At 34.6% G+C, this 19,750-nt stretch overlaps 1 protein-coding gene across 1 annotated transcript in view; it reads right to left on the reverse strand.

The window, feature by feature from the left end:
* Positions 1-14,923, reverse strand: part of LOC106461538 (transmembrane and coiled-coil domains protein 2-like) — a 41,783-nt gene extending 26,860 nt beyond the window's left edge. The window contains 5 exon segments of the mRNA XM_022388528.1: positions 7,715-7,824; positions 7,826-7,944; positions 9,906-10,140; positions 11,588-11,870; positions 14,696-14,923. Coding sequence (XP_022244236.1) covers positions 7,715-7,824; positions 7,826-7,944; positions 9,906-10,140; positions 11,588-11,860 — 737 coding nt within the window. The 5' untranslated portion in view covers positions 11,861-11,870; positions 14,696-14,923.
* Between the last annotated feature and the right edge of the window lie 4,827 nt (positions 14,924-19,750).

Raw genomic sequence — 19,750 nt, forward strand, 5'->3', positions numbered from 1 at the left:
ATAATTATAAAAGTAACTAAAATGTAAAAATAGGGATCCTTTTAGGTTTGTTAAGATTAGTTTAGGTAAAACAAATAATAATAATATTATTATAATAAAAATGTTTCACAAGGCATACACGAGAGCTGCTCGTGGGTAATGTAATTGTTAGCATAACGTTAACTACACGCGCCACAAGCAATTTACAACTTATAATGGTGCGGATAGTAGTTAAACAAGGTTCAAAATAATAAAATTTAATTATAAATAGATGTATATTGTTATGAGCTATTAGAATAAACGAATGTAATTTCATGTTACAATTTGAAGTCATTCTAGAAAGAAAAAAAAGGATAATTTAGGTTTATTTTGATTTTTTTGGTGGTAACGAGGTCGGTCAAATTGACTGATTCTATTTTGAGATAGTTTATCTGTTATTTTCATTACCCTATAAAGTTTTACTGAAAAAAAAAAGTTTGACAATCATTTAGGAGGTTTTAGGGATTACACAAGGAAATTTGTGATTTTTGAATGAGGAAAAGTATTTTTAATTTTAACATGAAAATTATATTTCACACAGACTATTCAAAACAAATACTCAATATATTCATGGACAAATCTTTTTTATTTTATTAAAAATACTTCACTAAAAGTATGATTTTTTGTATGTGAAAGACTTATAATATTAACTGAAAGACTGCCAAATTTTGTGAAGATATACTTACTATATTGAAAGTTAGAAGAAACGCTCATTTGTACTCCATACAAAATTTTCGTGCAACTTGCCCACAATAGAAAGTTTAATAACAAAAACAGCATTATTAGCCAATCACAAACAAATGCAAACCTTTCTTAATGTTTTCAGCCCCTTTTGGTAGATTGTACCAACATTTCTATTGTACAAAGTACAATCCTTTTTAAAAAAATGGACCAAAAGATATTTTTGTGGGAGTTCATAGTTAGGGAATTTTGGTCAAGAATTGAAGTCAACATTATGTGTGTAGTGTGGGCATAGATAAGTGTACAGTAGACTACAATGCTGTTTTAAGTAAGGGTCTGTTCCAGGGCATTAGTCGTCTGTCGGATAACCCGGAGGTTTAAGTTGGTCTTCCAAGGAAGTATTTTAGTCAACTCGGATGACTGCTAAAATCAAGTCCTGCTCCTTCTTCCCACAGAGGTTTCAGGCAACCAAATAGTCAAGGGGAGAAAACTATATTAGTAACATTAAGAATTTATGAGTGAAAGTAAAGACGACTATATAACAACCACATTTTATCTGTCATATATACTGCCAAAAAGGCCTTTCATTCAATACAAGGGTTAATTAGGCCAGCTGGAATACAAAAGTTATAATTTTCCTACACGGAAAATGTATTTCGATAGGTACTTACCTCTTCTCAGATAAATAGCTATTCTCATTCAGTGCTACCCTACGTATGCAAAAAAAATAATAAAAATTATGCATACCACAAGCCTTCTATCTCCCCTCCATTGGAATTGACCGATTCCAATGCATCCCCCATGCAAATCATCATGCGTCAATCCTCCACCAATAAGAGTGCGACATACTCTCATGACACATGTGACTCCTTCTATTCAATTCTACCAAACTATCACCTCAAGTTTTGGCAGAAGATGCAAGGGTGGGAAGTGTGAGAGGATGTAAGTACCTATCGGAAATACATTTTCAGTGTAGGAAAATTATAACTTCCGATACAGTACATTACCTCTTCTTATATAAATAGCTGGAGGGACCGGTGTGACAGAAAGAAAGAAGCATCCTTTGAAAGCATCTGAAGGACACTCCCTAGGATAAAACAATCAGATCCTAAGATCTGATGTGGGGAATTGCACCACTTATAAAACAGAGCACATCCAATTGAGAGAGAACTATGGCTGGAAAGTAATCCAAACCATGCCATATTTATGAAACTCAATTCCAGAAATTATAAAATTGGGTCAAATGAAAGGGATGTGCCCCTAGGTGTAGAGTGGCTTTGGTGCGACGAATTGTACATGACAAGTCAACTATATCCCAAACCCATGCTGCTAGGAACCGACATCCACACAAGGGTAGGATGAGAATCACACCATCGATAAGTCAACTACAATCCCAAACCCGGCTGCCAGGTACCGACATCCATGTGGGGTAGGAAAAAGGATCATATATCGGTTGCAAGTCAACTAAAATTCAAAACCCAGCCATTCACCTCAAGTTCATGAGACCAGAGGGAATCTAGTACCCCCCCCCCCCGACTCATGAACGGGCACACGTGAATGTGATAACTTGATAGATTAACCCGGGAATCTGACATCTGGTATCAAAACGATGTATACATAATGTAAGCCATCTCCCTTGAAAGTTGAATTGACTGGAATTACCCCAAGCTCATTAACATCCTTGGGAAAGGAAACATTGAGGAATAATGGAACCATACAATCTACAAGTACCTCCACCATGACCCACAACACTGATAGAGTATAAATGAGGGAGGAGTATAGACATCTGTAATACATGTGTGAGGGCTTGTGTTGATTGGTTCTACTTTAAATCTAAAACCTAGCCACTGGGAACCAACATCCAAATGGGGGTAGGACGAGGGATCCCAATTGAAGGGGTGAACTGCAATTTAGACATCTCACTTGCATTTGTTTTTATGCTTCATATTGGAGGATACGACATCATCTACACCAGCAGAACAACACCATCCTACTCTCAACTGAATGGTTTTTATAATCATTGCTATATTTTCTTTGTATTTCATTAACCCATTCAGGAGGATGTTTCCATGGTCCACCATCCCAGCAGCTTGGAACTGAAAAGTGGTAAAAACTCTCAAACTCCACTAGAAGAAAAGATGGGTAAAATGTGGTGGAGATTCTGGATGAACAACATCACCTAAGACAGTGCAATGGGTGACCACGAAACTCTATTTTTAAAAGCAGACCATACCAATTTATTCAATACAAGACATGGAAGGAATGGACAGTTATCCCCCCCTTCTGCTTTACCCATGTAGTCCATGGGTGGGACCATTCTGGGAAGGGCAAACTTATGAAGCAATCTTATTGTGAGGATAAACCTATCTTGTGGAACACCCCATCTCTACAGTGTGCATTGCGCAGCCATAGAATTATAACATAGTGAGAGATTAACGTATCATTGGTACTCGATATGCCCGACTGAAGAAGTACCTCCAAAGGATGATGAAAAGAAGGAAAAGCAGCTAAACGGGGGGGTTATCCTTACGAGCCACCAAAGTGTTAGGGAGGAAAAACGATAAGAAGAAAGGAGAAGATATGTAGAAAGATAAAGAGTACATGAAACATCAATGACAAATAAACAGACCACTGACGTCCACAGGCGAATAAGAAAATGAAGAATGACATAGGGGAAGGTGAAACAAGAAGATGAAATGAAAATTAAAAGGTAAGGTGTCGATTTTGGGTAAGAAGACATTCAGAACAAACTACGGGAGGAAGATGAGAAAGAGGAAGAAGCCAATCACATGAAGAACCGAACCCAACTCAAGAAGGCGGAAGGAAAAAGAACACAAACAGAGGACAGTTGTCAAGGAAGAAAGAGGCGGGAACAGACACCACATAAAGAAGCCGTCCAGGCAATATAAGAAAGAAGAGCACGTACAGGACATAAAAGTCTAACCAGATCAGGATGAGGATATAGGTGTGAAATGATAAGAAGGGAAAGCAGCTAAACGGGGGAGTTATCCTCACGAGCCACCAAAGTGTTAGGGAGGAAAAACGATAAGGAGAAAGGAGAAGATATGTAGAAGGATAAAGAGTACATGAAACATCAATGACAAATAAACAGACCACTGACATCCACAGGTAAATAGGAGAAGGAAGAAAGACATAGGGGAAAGTGAAACAAGAAGCACTGGAAAAGTGGATCAAACATAGGCAAAGTAAGGCAGTGCAGGACCATATTAATATCCTCATCTGGAAGGGTAGCCCACTGCAGCAAATGACAAATCCGGAAGGAACACATCCAGAAAGAACGTGTAGGTAACTAGTGCAGGTGAGGGGACAGTACAGCCCCAAAATTCGAGATAAAGGAGGTGGAAGACCCCCGATTCAAACGTCAAGGGAGTAAATTCGCATGACGAAGAACAGTGGATTGATCTGGGGAACTACTGGACCCAGAAACCAACAACAGAAAAATTCCATTTGTGTTGAGAAACTTCTATGTAGGAAGAATGAATGAAACAAGCCAGAAAAAAGGCTAACCATTGGGAGAAGCCGGATAATCTCACTAATGAGCAGAGGAAAACCAGGCACGTAGATGAAGGACAGGAAGGTCTGGATGAAACACCAGTGATTGAGGGTGGTGAAAAAAAGGACAGAAACAGCAAAAACGGTAACGGAGGAGGAAGTTGGAGCTGGTGAAGATACAGAAACCACAGCTGAGGCAGCCAGGAAAAAGCTATCAGAAGAACTGAACACAGTGTCAAGGATGAATGAAATTATCCGGAGAAGAAAGAAAACAGAAGAATAGACAAATTTGTAGGTCCTATTCTGACTGAAAACATCAATAGTCAGAGCAAGAAGACAAGGAACTGGAGATCAAAACCAAGGCAATTTGTGGTTAAGGGACGTAGCAAAAGCCTAAATGTGAGGAGTATCCCACTGAAGACAAAAATACTGGAAAACTAAAGGTTCGAGAGACCACTCTGCCATATAAATGTTGTCTAGACAGGAATCCAACCCACGATAAGAGTGAAAGCACCTGGAACATGACATGAAATGATAAAAATATGGAGTGTGTGGGCCCAAAAAGAAGATCCAATGTATGAATACAAAAGGCTAGAGAATGGATGCTGCCCTGGCGATTGAGATAAGCAACCACTGAAGAAAAGTCAGAATGAATCATTAGCAGATGATTTTGGGCCAGATGGAGAGAATGAACCAAAGCAAGACCTACAGCGAGAAACTCCAGGACACTGATAGGATAAGACCTCTCGGCCACAGACCAAAAACCCTGAATCTACCAACTGATCATGCCTCCCCCCCCATCCCTGAAGGAATGCATCCATGAAATGTGGAAAATCAGACAAGGAGGAGGAAGTGGGACACCTACTAATGTGCGAGTCATATCTAACCACCAATGCTGTTCAATGACATAGGTAGAAGGAAGGGTAATAAGAGTCAATAATGGATCCATGCAAAATTCCACTGGTCATGAAAAGCCTATGAAAGGGCCCGTATCTGAGCCTGACCTAAAGGGGTAAGGGCTACCATGGAAGATCACATCCCCAAATGCGATACAACTTCGCAAGCTATAATCAAACTGAAAACCCATTTAACAAAGTTGAAGATGAGTATGTATAAGATATGTGTAGAAAAAGAAAACACCAAAATGGACAAGATATTAGATAGGTTGCAGTAAGGACTTCTCCAACTTGATTAACAGCCCATAAGAGCTGCCTCTACGAGCAGCTGATAAGGGTAACAGTCAGACTCCTGTTTGGAATGAGTGAACAGTAGCTAGTCAACCAAAGAAAGGGGAAAGTGCAACCCAAGAGCATAAGTAATGAATGATTGCTCTGAATGCTCAACAAAACATACAGGGCCGAAGAGAGTCCAAAGGGCAGTGCACAAAACAGAGAAACCACCCCATGGAGAATAAACCAAAGAGAGGGTCGCGATTGACGAAATGTCAGAATATCCACATAAGCATTCGCAACATTCCTCTATGTCATTGATAAACCTGGAGAAAAAGCCCACCTGAAGGTGAGAAACAAGGTGAAACAGGGCAGATTGAAAATGAGAAACCTAGTACACGCCACCTATCTTTGGTTTAGTGCGAGGACAACAAACAGCTTGGAGGAAGATGATGAACAAGTGCAACAGCCTATAGAGACAGAAAATCTTATACCGCCTTGGACAGATGCAGGCTGGTGGCAGGGTCCCAAGTCATGGGGAAGGAAAAGGGTGCCAAAGGAGATGGGGAAAGAAATAGTATGACAAGTCCCTCTAATAAAACCCAAAGAACTCATGGAAATATAGTGAAAGATCACCAAAGGCTAACAATATAATATATTCAAGCTCCCACTCCAGAATAAAAGCTCAATAAAATGACGAGATGAGAAACCCATGGAAGAAGGACAGGGACGGGTAGATAAGGATCAGAATGGAAAAGGAATAGGGGTGTATCGTAGCTCCAACTGCAGCAAATGTGCAACCAAAGAGGAAAGGGTCAAGTGTTGATGCACAGATTACTTACGAGATTCCAACATCTAAGATACATGATCAAAAACATATCACCAAAGAAAAAATACAGAAATCCAAAAAAAGAAAAAGGCGGCAAATGTCCCAAGGACAAGGTCTCATCGCGACCCAAAAAATCCCAACTACAGTGAAACCATAATCGTAAAGCGAGAGCCGAAGATGACAAACATAGAGGTAATAAGGATTCATAGAAAAACAGAGAAGTAGATAAAACATAATATACCTGAGAAATCATGCTGAAAAATGAAGTATTAGGTCTAGCCAATTCTGCAGGAGGGGTAGGGAAAAACACAGCAAAATCCAGTGGGGTAGAAAGGCTTTCAAATCTTCATCAGCCCAAACTAGTTCGCCTTGTTCAGGAGGATTAGAGGGGCAAGTTCAGGAGAAGAAGGTTTACCCATATAACAGTCAATCTCACAATGGATAATAGCAGAGAAATCCAATGACGGGTCTCCTCCAACTGCAGCCTGTGACAATAGTGCTTTAGGTATGACAACTGAAGTGGAAAGACGAACCTCAAAATTCCTAGAAGAAATACACAAGTCAAACAAAAGTGTTTGATGTAAAATATACAAGTGTGAGGGAAAAAATAAAGACTGGGAAATGAACTTAAATTAAAAGATTTCTTCAATGTAAAGAAAAAAATAACAATAAAGAAATCCAACTTTGGAGTTTTAACTGTTAAAAGAGCACCAAAAGAAAAACGCCTGAACACGAGTACTGTCAAACAAGAAGTAACAGTTTGGTTAAGTTGAACAGAGGGAGTCACATGCATCATGAGAGTATGTTGCACTCATATTGGTAGAGGATTGAGATGCACTGGAATCAGTCAATTCCAATGGAAGGGAGATAGAAGGCTTGTAGCATGCATAAAAATTGATTTTGCATATAGTGGGCAGCATTGAAAGAGAGGAGGTAATGTACCGTATTGGAAAACATAGTGGTGGTTGAAACACTATTTATATCATAAACTGCATGAGCAATAACACTTATGACGTGAACTATATTACATTTGTTAAGTGTAATTATTATCGATTTTTATTTATGTTATTTACATATCAGAATTAGAGTAAACTATTATAACACATCATTATTTATTTTATATTAACATCCATTATTAGGACTCACTTTTGAAAAACAAATGTGTATGACTGTATTGATTTACAGTGCAAACAAATATTTACATAAAGGTGGTTCAACATACATACAAAATCATATAAAATTAGCCATAATGCTAAAAGAACCTCCAAAACTTACCAAGCTTGCTTTAAAAATTGTAAAAAGTAGACTACTGAGAAAAAGACATACACACACCTCCATAATATCACTCAAAGAACTAATCATTAGAAAAACTTCTACACAAAAAAGAAATGATAATGCTAATAAAAACAAATATTTAGTTGGCCTGAATTAAAGCATATTTAAGGCTTTCTCAGTTGTTGTTATAACTTATTCATACAGAATTTTTTTATTTTAAATGCCAAACCTTATTCCTTGTCCCATATCACGTAGCATGCCTTTTGCCTGCCAGTGACTAGCAGGTAGACCATGGGTTTCTAGATCTCTACCTCTCTTTACATAGTTTTCCAATTTTTTTTTGTAGGTGAGCTACTGTCTGTGCAGATTTCTGGTTCTTTTTTTCAAAAACGTTTTTTATCCGTTGAAGCTGCTGCTTATCAGCACTAGCTGCAAGTTTCAGGTATTCATTAACATTTTCTGAAATTAAATTAATTAACAAAACCTCAGTCAAGGAATGATATATGAAGAAAGACCATCTAAATACAAAATAACATATTATTCTTTTATGCCACAAGAATAAGAAGAAATTTTTAAATTATATAAAGACAAACAGGGATCATTATATACGTAACCTAACTAGCTATAGTAATATAGACAGTTTTAGAGCTACAAAAAATATTGAAACAAGAAAGGCAAAACTAAAAAAATGAGTTGCTTAAAATTAAAAAATATTTATCTAACATTTTTACAGTGATTTTCCAAAGTAGGGATAAAATATTTTAGAAATTAAGTAACTCAGTTTTTGTAGTTTGGACTTTCTTTCTTTGTATCAATAAAACTTTCTGTATTACTATAGCTAGCTAGGTTACATGTGTGTGTGGGGGGTGGGGTTTCCTTATATAATTAAAATTATTATTTTTTATTATACTTCTTTCTTTCCTTTTTATTAGCTATATTTTTGGGCACCAGAAATACCAAGCATGGGGTGCGCATACACCCAATTTGGTTTTATTACTCATCAGGATCTCTACCAACCTTCCCTCAAGTCTAATTATATGTCCAAAATAGCGCATCATCCATTTTATATATACCAGTATCCTTTTTGGTACAAGAAAGAAAAGCATTGGCACTCCAAACAGAAGACTTAAGTGAAAGAATTAGAGCGACAACTTTCATCATTTTCTCTGTATACTTGTCTGGAAAAGTCACTTACCTACTTACTTAGATGAAAATTCATTGAAATTTTGATTTACTCCATAAACATGTTTATAGCAATTTAGGCAGCTTTATAAATACAATAAGCTTTAGTTCTGCTCAGCCAATACTGTGAAATAGTCATTTTTAATATTCGGACATTTTAAAGGGATGTTTTTATGGCAGCATTTTGTTTCATGACAATCCCTACTCTGTACTACCATAAGTAACAATAATTTTACCAACAATAAATAAAATGCTATATTGTTAAGACTCATTATTAGATAGGACTCTAGGATACAGTAGTACAAAATCACATAAATTGTCAGGTAATACTCATATGCTGTCCACTTAAACATTTGAGATTTTATCTTACTTTAGATAAAACATTCATAACTCATAAAATTGAATTTCTTAAAAGTAAACTTGTTTATTACAATTGTTACATATTTTTATTTTCAATGTTGTGTTGATTGACATTAATATTTAAAGGTAGGCATATAACAAATCTTTACGAACTGCCAGTTGTTTCAGAAATTAAAAACACCCAAAATTATAATAAGAATGCCTACAACTGAAAAACATTAGTGTTCACAATTAATTTTATACTAAATATGAATTTATATTGTTTATTATAATGTTTGTAAATTTCTTTATACTTTGCTATGTACATTTATGTTTGCAAGATGTGCGAGAAAAAGTTTTTAATGACCCAAGTTAATGTTACATTGTATCCATAAGCATTATGCTTATTAAGTCTACACTCCATATCAATATAAAGCATACTTGTGTAAATACATGTCCCAGATTTAAATGGACTTTTTCAACATTGTATTTCTACTCTTAAATATAATAATTTCCCAATACAAATGTACAGCTTTCTGGATAAAGTACTCGATTTTGAACCTGGATTCTATCCATGCTTCAGTTTTGATATACAGCAGTGCCCCTACTAATATAAATTCTAGTGATTTATGTCGTGCTTCCTAATTTTTCATTATATCATGCTTGCTGAAATAACTCAAAAGTATTTTCCAATCTTGATTCAACTGAACTCCCAGACTATTTATTGATTTCCAAATAATAAATGCTTAATACAAAACACACTTCTTTATAATTATATTTCTTAATTATCTATATTAAAAATCCAATAAACTACTGTTATCATAAGGATTTATGTGTAATTATGATTAAAAATTTAATTAACAATATATAATGTCATAAAATTCATCAAAGTCACTAACCATCTCGAGCAGTTTGCTCTAGCTTTATTAAATCTTTTGTTCGAGCAACCTTTTTATGAAGGTTCTCGATTGCTTGCTTTGTGCGGAGAGCATCAAGAGGATTATTAGAAGAGTTTCCATCTGGTTCATCAGCACTACCAGTGCTACCTCCCTGAACTGTTGGAGTAGACTGAGTATCCATACTACCATTTGGAACTGGTGGTCCATAGGTGACATTAATTGTATTTGCTGAATCCTGTGTACATATATATATTTATATACATTAAAGAAATATATAAACATATAAATAAATAGATAAAAAATTAATTTTTCTTAATTAACTTAATTAGAAATAATTGTAACCAGCCTCATGACATGTGGTTCACTTTTCAGGTAAATTTTAAAATGTTGAGCCTTGCAGTCGTTAAACTTATTCATATACACATGGAAAGTATTTATATCATTTAGTGAAACTGGTTGGAGTGACTTTTCATAATTGATATATTCAATATACATACTGTGCATAAATAGTGTCTACTTATGATAGAAGTTCAAATCACAGAAAGAGATGAGTTATAAACAGTCCTTCAGCCAACTGCACATATTAGTTTGCTCTTGCACTGTTCAATTGTTTCTGGTTTCAGAATTACTTGTCCATGTTAATGAAAACATGATGGACTTAATGATATGAAAAGTGAAAAGCTAAGTAAGATTAAGCATTTTTCTCTAAAATATAATTTTGTTTTATTATAGTGATAGTCTTATATTAGTATAAAAACTAATAACATATAATTTTATTGAAAATATAATTGTAATCCTTGTGAATGCCAAATTTCAAATGCTTAAAGAGGCTGGTGCAATAAGCTGCAAGCAATTATGTATCCAAGTTATTTCTGGATGTAATGTATTTTGGATTTTTAGAATAATTTTTTGGGATATCTTTAAAAATGAAGGATTGATTAATTAGATATTATGAAAGTTAGTCTTTCAAGGTTCAGTTTGCAGTATGTTCCATCAAAAAAAGTGATAGAAATTATGAAAATATAAGGGAAAACTGTGTGTGCTATGTTAAATGATCTTCAAGCTTCACTGGTCACAAATAATTGCTCAATTAAATATCTCACTATCTGTTGGTAAAAGATTATCCTAAAATTGGTGACAGGCACTGTTGGTTATCCCAAATTAATCAAAAAATAATAATGAAAAATCATAATGGTAATATTTTGATTACTTGGATAGTTGGAATAATCAAAAACAATACTAACAAGAAACACTAAGTTCAATTATATGACTGGTTTATATCACATTCATTAATGTAACTGATGCTAAAAGGTAATCAATTATATTGATTTGAGTTAATCACCCAGCTCTAGCTAATCCTGACAATATATATTTAATTTCATATTTACATGCCTATAAGTTTGAAAGAAACAGTTATAGTTTGTTTTGTATTTTATGTTTTCTTATTAGTAATTCCAGTTATTATAAAATGATGAAACTTAAATACTGCTTGAAAAATAATAATTTTCTAAGTTACACTATATTTTTTATTATTATTATTATTATTCAATAATAATTTCATAAATGAACCAGCTTGTATCTTTATTTTGTGAAAAATTTGATCTCAAAATTCTTTCTCTTAAAAGTTTATACCAATCCAACATTTATTTAGGCACATGCACACACACTTATATACACCTCACCTGGATGTCAGATACATCATCAGTAACTGTACTGTCATCCCCTAAACTAGTATAAAACTGAGAGTTTCCCCGCAAACTTCCTGCCACGGAACTTGTGTGAGATAATGGTGTGCTTGTTAAAGTTACACTACTAGGCGTAAGATACTGTTGTGAAGCCCCTGAGACAAGAGAAGATGTGGACGTTGGAGGAGTGGACTGCTTTGGTGTACCACTGCTGTCACTAGACGAGCCACCCTTACGAAGGAGAAGGGGGCTTTTCTTCCGTTTCATCATAGCATCAGGACTAAAAGGTAAATTTTTCTCTAGTATCAGAAGCTCACTTTTGTTTTTATAGTATTTTTTTCAGTTCACTAATACCATATATTGAACATTTTTGCTGTGATAAAATAATACAAATTTCATCACATCATAACTTATGAAAGTAAATCTTTATACTGGTCATGGCCTCAATTTCTATGGAAAGCACAGTCCTTAAATTATAAGTCTAGTATTAAACCTTCTCTAATAATTTCATAACATTCTGTACATCTGTTAAATTTATATTACAACAGAAGATTATAATTGTTGTATTTTTCCAGGGCCAAAGGCAGCTTATCTTGTATTTCTATAGTATATTAAACAACAACAAATTTTGATATTTCTAATAAACATTATTTCTATGACAATTACCTAAATTAAAAAATACTGTAGTGTTTATCACGAACAAAAATTAATTTTTACGGTTACAATTCAGCATGCTGATCCTGTACGTTAACCACTGTCTAGATATAAAATTGAGCTAGGTGTTCAAGTTACTTCTCTATCAAAGTACTATAGTATAAATTCAAAGCCCAATTATTGATGAAATAATGACATTTTTGCTATTCTAACTTTGTTTTGGATTGCACATAGGCTTACTAATCCAAGACACCAACTTAGATTTCATCAAACTAAGTTATTATTGCTATTATTATAATTCATCTCAAATTCAATGCTTGTAATAATTATGATAATATTTACATATGGCTTTCTTAGTTACAACTCTCAGCATTTTATTCAAATATGATCCTGAACAGACACTTTTCCTTGAATTTATGCTGATGATTGAAAAATTCAAATGTCATTAAGGAATATTGTGTATGTTTTAACTTCTAATAAAGTTATTACACTGAGCTTATACTTTATTTAAACTATAGTATACGTAGGATTTTGTGTTCATGTCAAGGAACAGTCTAAAATGCTTAATGTGGAAAACTTTTTACAGTGCAAAACAATCTTTTTTATATAGTACTTGGAACAGCCTGTCTCACAATATGAAAAGTTTTACATGAATGATTCAAATTTAAGCACATTAAATGTTTTCCACTTTAAGAGCATTTTGCATTCAATGATTATTGAAAAGGTGCCACATGCCTGGAAGTTGGCTAATGTTACTCCTCTTTTCAAAGGAGGTGGTAGTAAAAATGTTCCCAGTAATTATAGGCATATTAGTCTTACACCATCAATGGGGAAAGTTTTTCAAAGTCTGTGAAACATTCTTTGCAAAGTCTTTTAACAAAGTTTAAAATTTTGTTGGATAGATAGCATGGTTTCACTAAGGGAAAATCTTGCCTTAGTAATCTTTTAACAGTAGTTGAAAATGTTACTACTTATGTAGATGAGAGTATGGATGTAGATTTGGTGCATCTAGATTTGACAAGATACCACATAAAAGTCTTGTTAAAAAAAAATTTCGTTGTAGGTGTAATGAATAGGTTGGCTCATTGGATAGAAAACTGGCTGGATGGAAGAAAACAGAGTTGTTATAAATGTAGTTCAGTGAAACTGTACTAGTGTCATTTGCCATGACACTCATTTAACCAATGTAAAATAAGTTATAGATTAAATATTATAAAAATAAATAGAAATTATATGCAAATATGAATGTTAAGACTCCCTCCCTTTCAAATTCCTGGATATGCCAGTGGTCACAATTGAGGTATGTCAGGACTCAGTGTTAGGACCTTGCTATTTCCGACATAGATGAATGAATGGTCAATACATTATTTAAATTTGATAATGATATTACGGTTTTGAACATTGCTGGCTAGGAGAACAATGCTTCTCCTTTATAACAGGATTTGGATTATTTGGATAGTTGGGCAAATAACTGGCAGATGGCAGTTAGCTATAATATATGCAAGGTAATGCACATAGGATACCATAAATTGAATTAGGAGCACAGTTTAATGCAGATAACCTTAACAGTGTTTTGTAAGAAAATGATCTTGATGTTCTAGTTGATAATTCTCTTAAGCCATTCAAACAATGTGCTGTTGCTGAAAGCAGGGCAAACAAGGATATAGGTTTTATCTACAAAAATATTAAATACAAGTCTAATTTAAATGTACAGGTCACTGGTTAGAAAACATTTGAAGCATTACATTCAGTCTTAGGCTGCTTACCTTAGGAAAGACAATGAATTGTTAGAAAGGGTTCAGAGAAGAGCTACTAGGACAATACCTGGGATGGAAAGGTTGTCATACGAGGTCAGGTTAGGAGTGCTAAAATACTTTTCTCTTGAAAAATAAAAGAGTTAGAGGGAATCTGACCAAAGTATTTAAGATTGTTAAGGAAACTTATAGAGTTGATGTATCATCTTTCTTCGCACTAAGTAGAACTTGGGGGCACAAGTATAAATTTTCACAGGATAGAGAGTCATCTTCAGCTAAGATAGCTTTATTTTTCTAACAGGATGGTTGGTATCTGGAATGGGCTATCTTCTGATGTGGTGGATGCAGTTAATTTAAGATTTTTAAGGAAATGCTTCATAAATATTTGAATGATAAGGCTAGTTTTGAGGGTTTTATTTTCATTTGAAAGTTTAGTTTATTGAATGGGATAGCACAGATGGGCCAATAGGTCCCTTGTTGTCCTTATATTACATATATGTGTATAATAAATGAATAAATACATATATGTTATGTATAATTAGTTATTTTTATGTCATTCCCACATATATATATATCACTTACCCAAAATATATATATATATATATATAAATTTAAAAACTTCTTCCCAAAAAAACGAAAATTGTCAAACTAGAACCTAACTGTAGACTGTTTCGTTACTCATTAGGCCTAAGCGTACCACTATATGATGACTAGAAGTACACGATCAGCTTCTGGTGTTGTTACTTTGTCCGTAATGTTAAGAATTTTCTAAAGTTATTAAAAAACCAACTTTCGCCGTCTACTTATTGACAAAGTTTCAACCATATCTCTACCCCTCTATCAATTCACTGTAACAGGAAACTCTCACATATAAGAAAACAAACATAATTTTAATATCTTCTATCCCAGAGTAAGCCTAACCTTAACAACAACAGTAACATTGTTGTGTGTCGACAATGCTTCACTAACGTTAATATTAACAAGTCTATACACAAATAATGTATATTTCTTATCTGAAAAATATAATATTACGAACTTAATGGTAACACTGAAAGCTAGAGCAGCAATGAAACCAATAAACCTAATAATCAATTATAAATTGCATAAATATATATATTTTTCATATTACTCTTAACTGATACATTACACTAATTCACAGATTTCACACCTCTAATTTGAAATCCTTAAGAGTTAGAATAAATAATAATAATAAGTTAAAAGTCATCTCCAGTTTAACTTGATTTTTTCTCAGAGATATTCTAATTCGGTTAAATGTATCTGAACTTGATCACCCGTTAATTACTAAATTAGTGGCTGTATACGATGCAAAATTATTCACTATACTTAAGTTTAAAAAAATGATGTAAAATATAAAATTATAAACTGTGTATAATTAACTTAAGCGTGACCTATGACATTGAAATAGAATTTTTACCGGTTATTTGTCCTCCAGAAGTCGTTTTCCGTGAAAAATGTAAATCGTAGCTCACTATCTACGAAACATCGAAAAAATATATTATAATGCTGATGCTACTTTCTATTTTATATACGTTGTAACGTTAGTTAAGGAGATTATTCAATGTCGTAAAAAATCAGAGCCTCCAGGGGGCGTTTGCTATATTTAGATACGTACACCAACAGGACCCTGGTGTACCATTAGCCTATCGAAACATTTAGATAGGACATTTTAAACCGAAGAGGGAATATTAAGTCATTGGTTGCGTTCAATCGAGTACAACTACCTAGCGTTGTTTAGTTGCTACGTTACTGCGCAGCCGCTCTAGTGGTGGTTTTAAACGAACTCTTACTCATTGTGGGTTAACTAGTCACTATCAATAACTTCTAATCAAAGCAAATTGTCTAGATGGATAAGAGCTAAAAAATATTCCAGTAAAGAATGCAGTTAATTTCATATACCGTTCTAACTAGTATTGTGCAATAACATAAATTTAAAACTGATTATGATTCTAAGGCATGTATTAATCGGATGAGTATCCTCACTATTAGCAATACTGTCGGCACTGCTGACTTAAGGACTTATGATTGTAATATTACCTATAGTTATGTACACTGAACTCAACGTCGACCAAGCGGAATAATATTTTTTTAATAGATAACTTATTTTAAAAAGAAAACCTCTTTCATTAAACGAAGACAGTCATAACAAGAAGAACACCCTTAGAAGTCGCCATGATAAGACTCGAGATTGCTTTAATGTAGCCGCTCTCATAGAGCGCAAGAAAAGCGGATCGTTCGGAACTCAAGATTACGTATCAGCTACAGAGCGTCTCTGTTCTTGAACGCATCCATTGGTTATTTTTCTATGTTGCAAAATATGTTCACAGAAGAAACAATTTATTTTTAACGTTAAACTGTTTGAATATATATTAATTAGTATGATTGCACTTATATTAATGGACGTTTCTTTTTGGGTTTTCTCTTTTAATTATATATGATTATATTGTGACATATATTATTTGTTTATATTACAGACATAAAAATATTTTAATTTCAGGCATATAAATTAGGAGATGCTAGAGTCAAACCGTGAAGGAGGAAAGTTTTGGAAACTGTTCAATATGGCTTTCTTCACCAATTTGTCAAGGAACCTACTGGAAACAATGCTATTTTAGATTTATTGTTAACTTCAAATATAGAAATGATTGAGATGGTGGAAATTGGGGGACATCTGGGTGCAGGTAATCATTGTTCTATTAGGTTCAATGTTTTGCTGCATGTAAAAATAAAGAATAATGATATTTCGGTTACAAATTTCAAAAAAGCTAATTTTGAAGGGATGCGACAAAAATGATCTGTTGTGAATTAGGCAGCGAAGTTATTTGGAGATCAAATGGGGAAATTTGTAAATGATACATTTTTAAATATTCAAGGCAAATATATTCCTTATAGAAAGGAAAGGGTGGCTGCAAATACAAAACCAGATTTGCTCATAAAAAGTATTGTTACGTCTCCGTTCGTTAGTTGATTTTCCGTAACTTCGTTCCGACGAAACTTTAGCGACACAAGTCCTTACTTAATAAAACTGGTTTATTCTTTCTGAATATAACTTTACCGATACACTTATTTTCAACAGTCGCTCTATAACAAACGCTATAACAACGAACGTTAACTTCAACAATACTTTCTGACTGCAGTTCAATTACTCACTACCTACACACATTGTCACGTCACGCCGTGACCATCTTATATATACCAGGCCACCCCCAATCTAGCAAATGCTAGAGCACTCCCGAAGGAACAGGATAGTTCTAGGAAACGGGTGGCGTGATACTAGTCACGAGATCTCGCTGATGCAACATTATAAAAGATAAAATTATAGAAAAGCATCATAAGTTTCAGAAATTTAAATTCATTGGTATGGCGGGAGATTTAGAAAGTTATTAAAGATCAAAAAGTTGATCAAACAGGAAATTAGGACATCAAAAAGGGCGTTTGAGAAAAGGTTGGTTGAAAATACTAAAATTAACAATAAAGATTTCTTTAAGTACATTAAGGGTAAACAAAATGTTAGGATTGGGGTTGGACCCTTGAGGGATAATAAAGGAAGGCTCGTAGCTGATGATTATGAGGTGCTGGGTTATTACATTCTGCTTTTTTGTAAGTCCTTGAATAGTGGACAAGAACCAGAGGATTTGAATTTAGCTAATGTCACTCCTCTTTTCAAGGGAGGTGATAAAAATTGTCCCAGTAATTATAGGCCCATTAGTCTTACATCAATTGTGGGAAACGTTTTGGAAAGTCTGATAAAAGATGTTTTGCAAAGCCATTTAACAAAGTTTAGAATTATATTGGATAGTCAACATGGTTTTACTAAGGGAAAATCTTACCTTAAAATTCTTGAGACATTCTTTGAAAATGTTACTGTTTATGTAGATGAGGGTTAGGGTATAGATTTGATGTATCTGGATTTTCAGAAAACATTTGACAAGGTGCCACATAAAAGGCTTGTAAAAAAATTTCTATATAAGTGTGGGGAATAAGTTAGCAAATTGGATAGAGGAGTGGCTGGATGGGAGAAAGCAGAGGATTGTTATAAATGGAGTTCAATCAAACTGGATTAATAACACAAATGGGCTACATCAGGGCTCAGTCTAAGGACCTTTGCTCTTTTTTATTTACCTCAATGACATAGATTAAGGAATGGTCAATAAATAATTTAAATTTGCAGATAATGTTAAAGTCTTGGGTGTTGCTAGTTGTGAAGAAGATGCTGCTGCTTTACAAAAGGATTTAGATAATTTAGTGTGTTAGGCAAATAAATGGAAAATGGGTTTTAAATATTGTTACGTCTCAGTTCACTCGTTAATTTTCCGTAAATTCGTTCCGACGAAACTTTAGCGACACAAGTCCTTTCTTAAATAAAACTGGTTTATTCTTTCCGAATACAACTTTACGATACACTTAATTTCAACAGTCGCTCTATAACAATGCTATAACTCACGTCTCACGTGGCCAACAATATTTTGTCCACATACATTCAATTACTCATTACACTGTTGTACCGTCATGTTGTGAACGTCTTATATATACAAGACTAATACATGTCTAGTAAATGCTAGGGCATTCATGAAGGAACAGGATATTCGAGAGCTCTGGCCATTGCATCCTGCATGGTAGAGGGGTGTGCTTGCTTTACTTGTATCTTAAATTGTGGACTGTCCAAGTCATCTACGAACTGATCCCTCAGCAACAACTTGAGGAGATCGGGTGGTGCAGTTGGGTAGGCCTTGTGTGCCATGCTTTCCAAGTCCTGTGCCAGCTCTTGCAGGCTCTCCCCTTTAGCACGGACTCTCGTCCTGAACCTAGCCCTGTAGACTTCTGACTGATTTTGGGTTCCGTACCTGAGTTCTAGAGCTGCTACCAGTGCTCTATAGTTGTGTCTGTCGTCTGCTGACAACTGTCCAAGTATTTCTAGTGGTTGTCCCTTCAAGGTCGTTGCCAGATATACTGCTTTCTGCTCCCCTGTCCATCCATTCATCTCAGCCAGTAGCTCAAATTGTGCTCTATATGCTTCCCACGGTGCTTTGCCATCTATTCCTGTGGCTTCCTTCTTACTGGATCACTTCTATTACTGACATTCATATCTGAGATGTGACTTCTAACAGGACTGAAGATGTCTGCATTAGGGTTTAGCTGCGGGCTCTGGAAGGGGCTTGCCATTGTCTGGGGCTGATTAAATCGATGGTCAATGTATCCTCCTTGTATAAAAGACAATAGATCATACTTTAATGTATCTAATTCGCTTTTAAATTTACTAATGTTTTCCATTTGTTCTTCTTGCCACTGTTGTATTCTCTCTTCTTGTTTATTTTCTTTCTCCTCCAATAGCTGTTGTAATCTCTCTTCTTGTTTCTTTTCTTTTTCCTCAAACAACTGCTGTAATCTCTCTTGTTTATTTTGTTGTTCGAGCTGCCACTGTTGCAGGTTTTCTTGCCACTGTTGTTGTCTCTCTTCTTGTTTCTTTTCTCGTTCTTCTTGTTTCTTTTTCTTTTTCCTCCAACAACTGTTGTAATCTCTCTTGTTTATTTTGTTGTTCGAGCTGCCACTGTTGCAGGTTTTCTTGCCACTGTTGTTGTCTCTCTTCTTGTTTCTTTTCTCGTTCTTCTTGTTTCTTTTTCTTTTTCCTCCAACAACTGTTGTAATCTCTCTTGTTTATTTTGTTGTTCGAGCTGCCACTGTTGCAGGTTTTCTTGCCACTGTTGTTGTCTCTCTTCTTGTTTCTTTGCTCGTT

This window comes from Limulus polyphemus, unplaced genomic scaffold, assembly GCF_000517525.1.
Source record: "Limulus polyphemus unplaced genomic scaffold, Limulus_polyphemus-2.1.2 Scaffold982, whole genome shotgun sequence".
Classification (NCBI taxonomy): domain Eukaryota; kingdom Metazoa; phylum Arthropoda; class Merostomata; order Xiphosura; family Limulidae; genus Limulus; species Limulus polyphemus.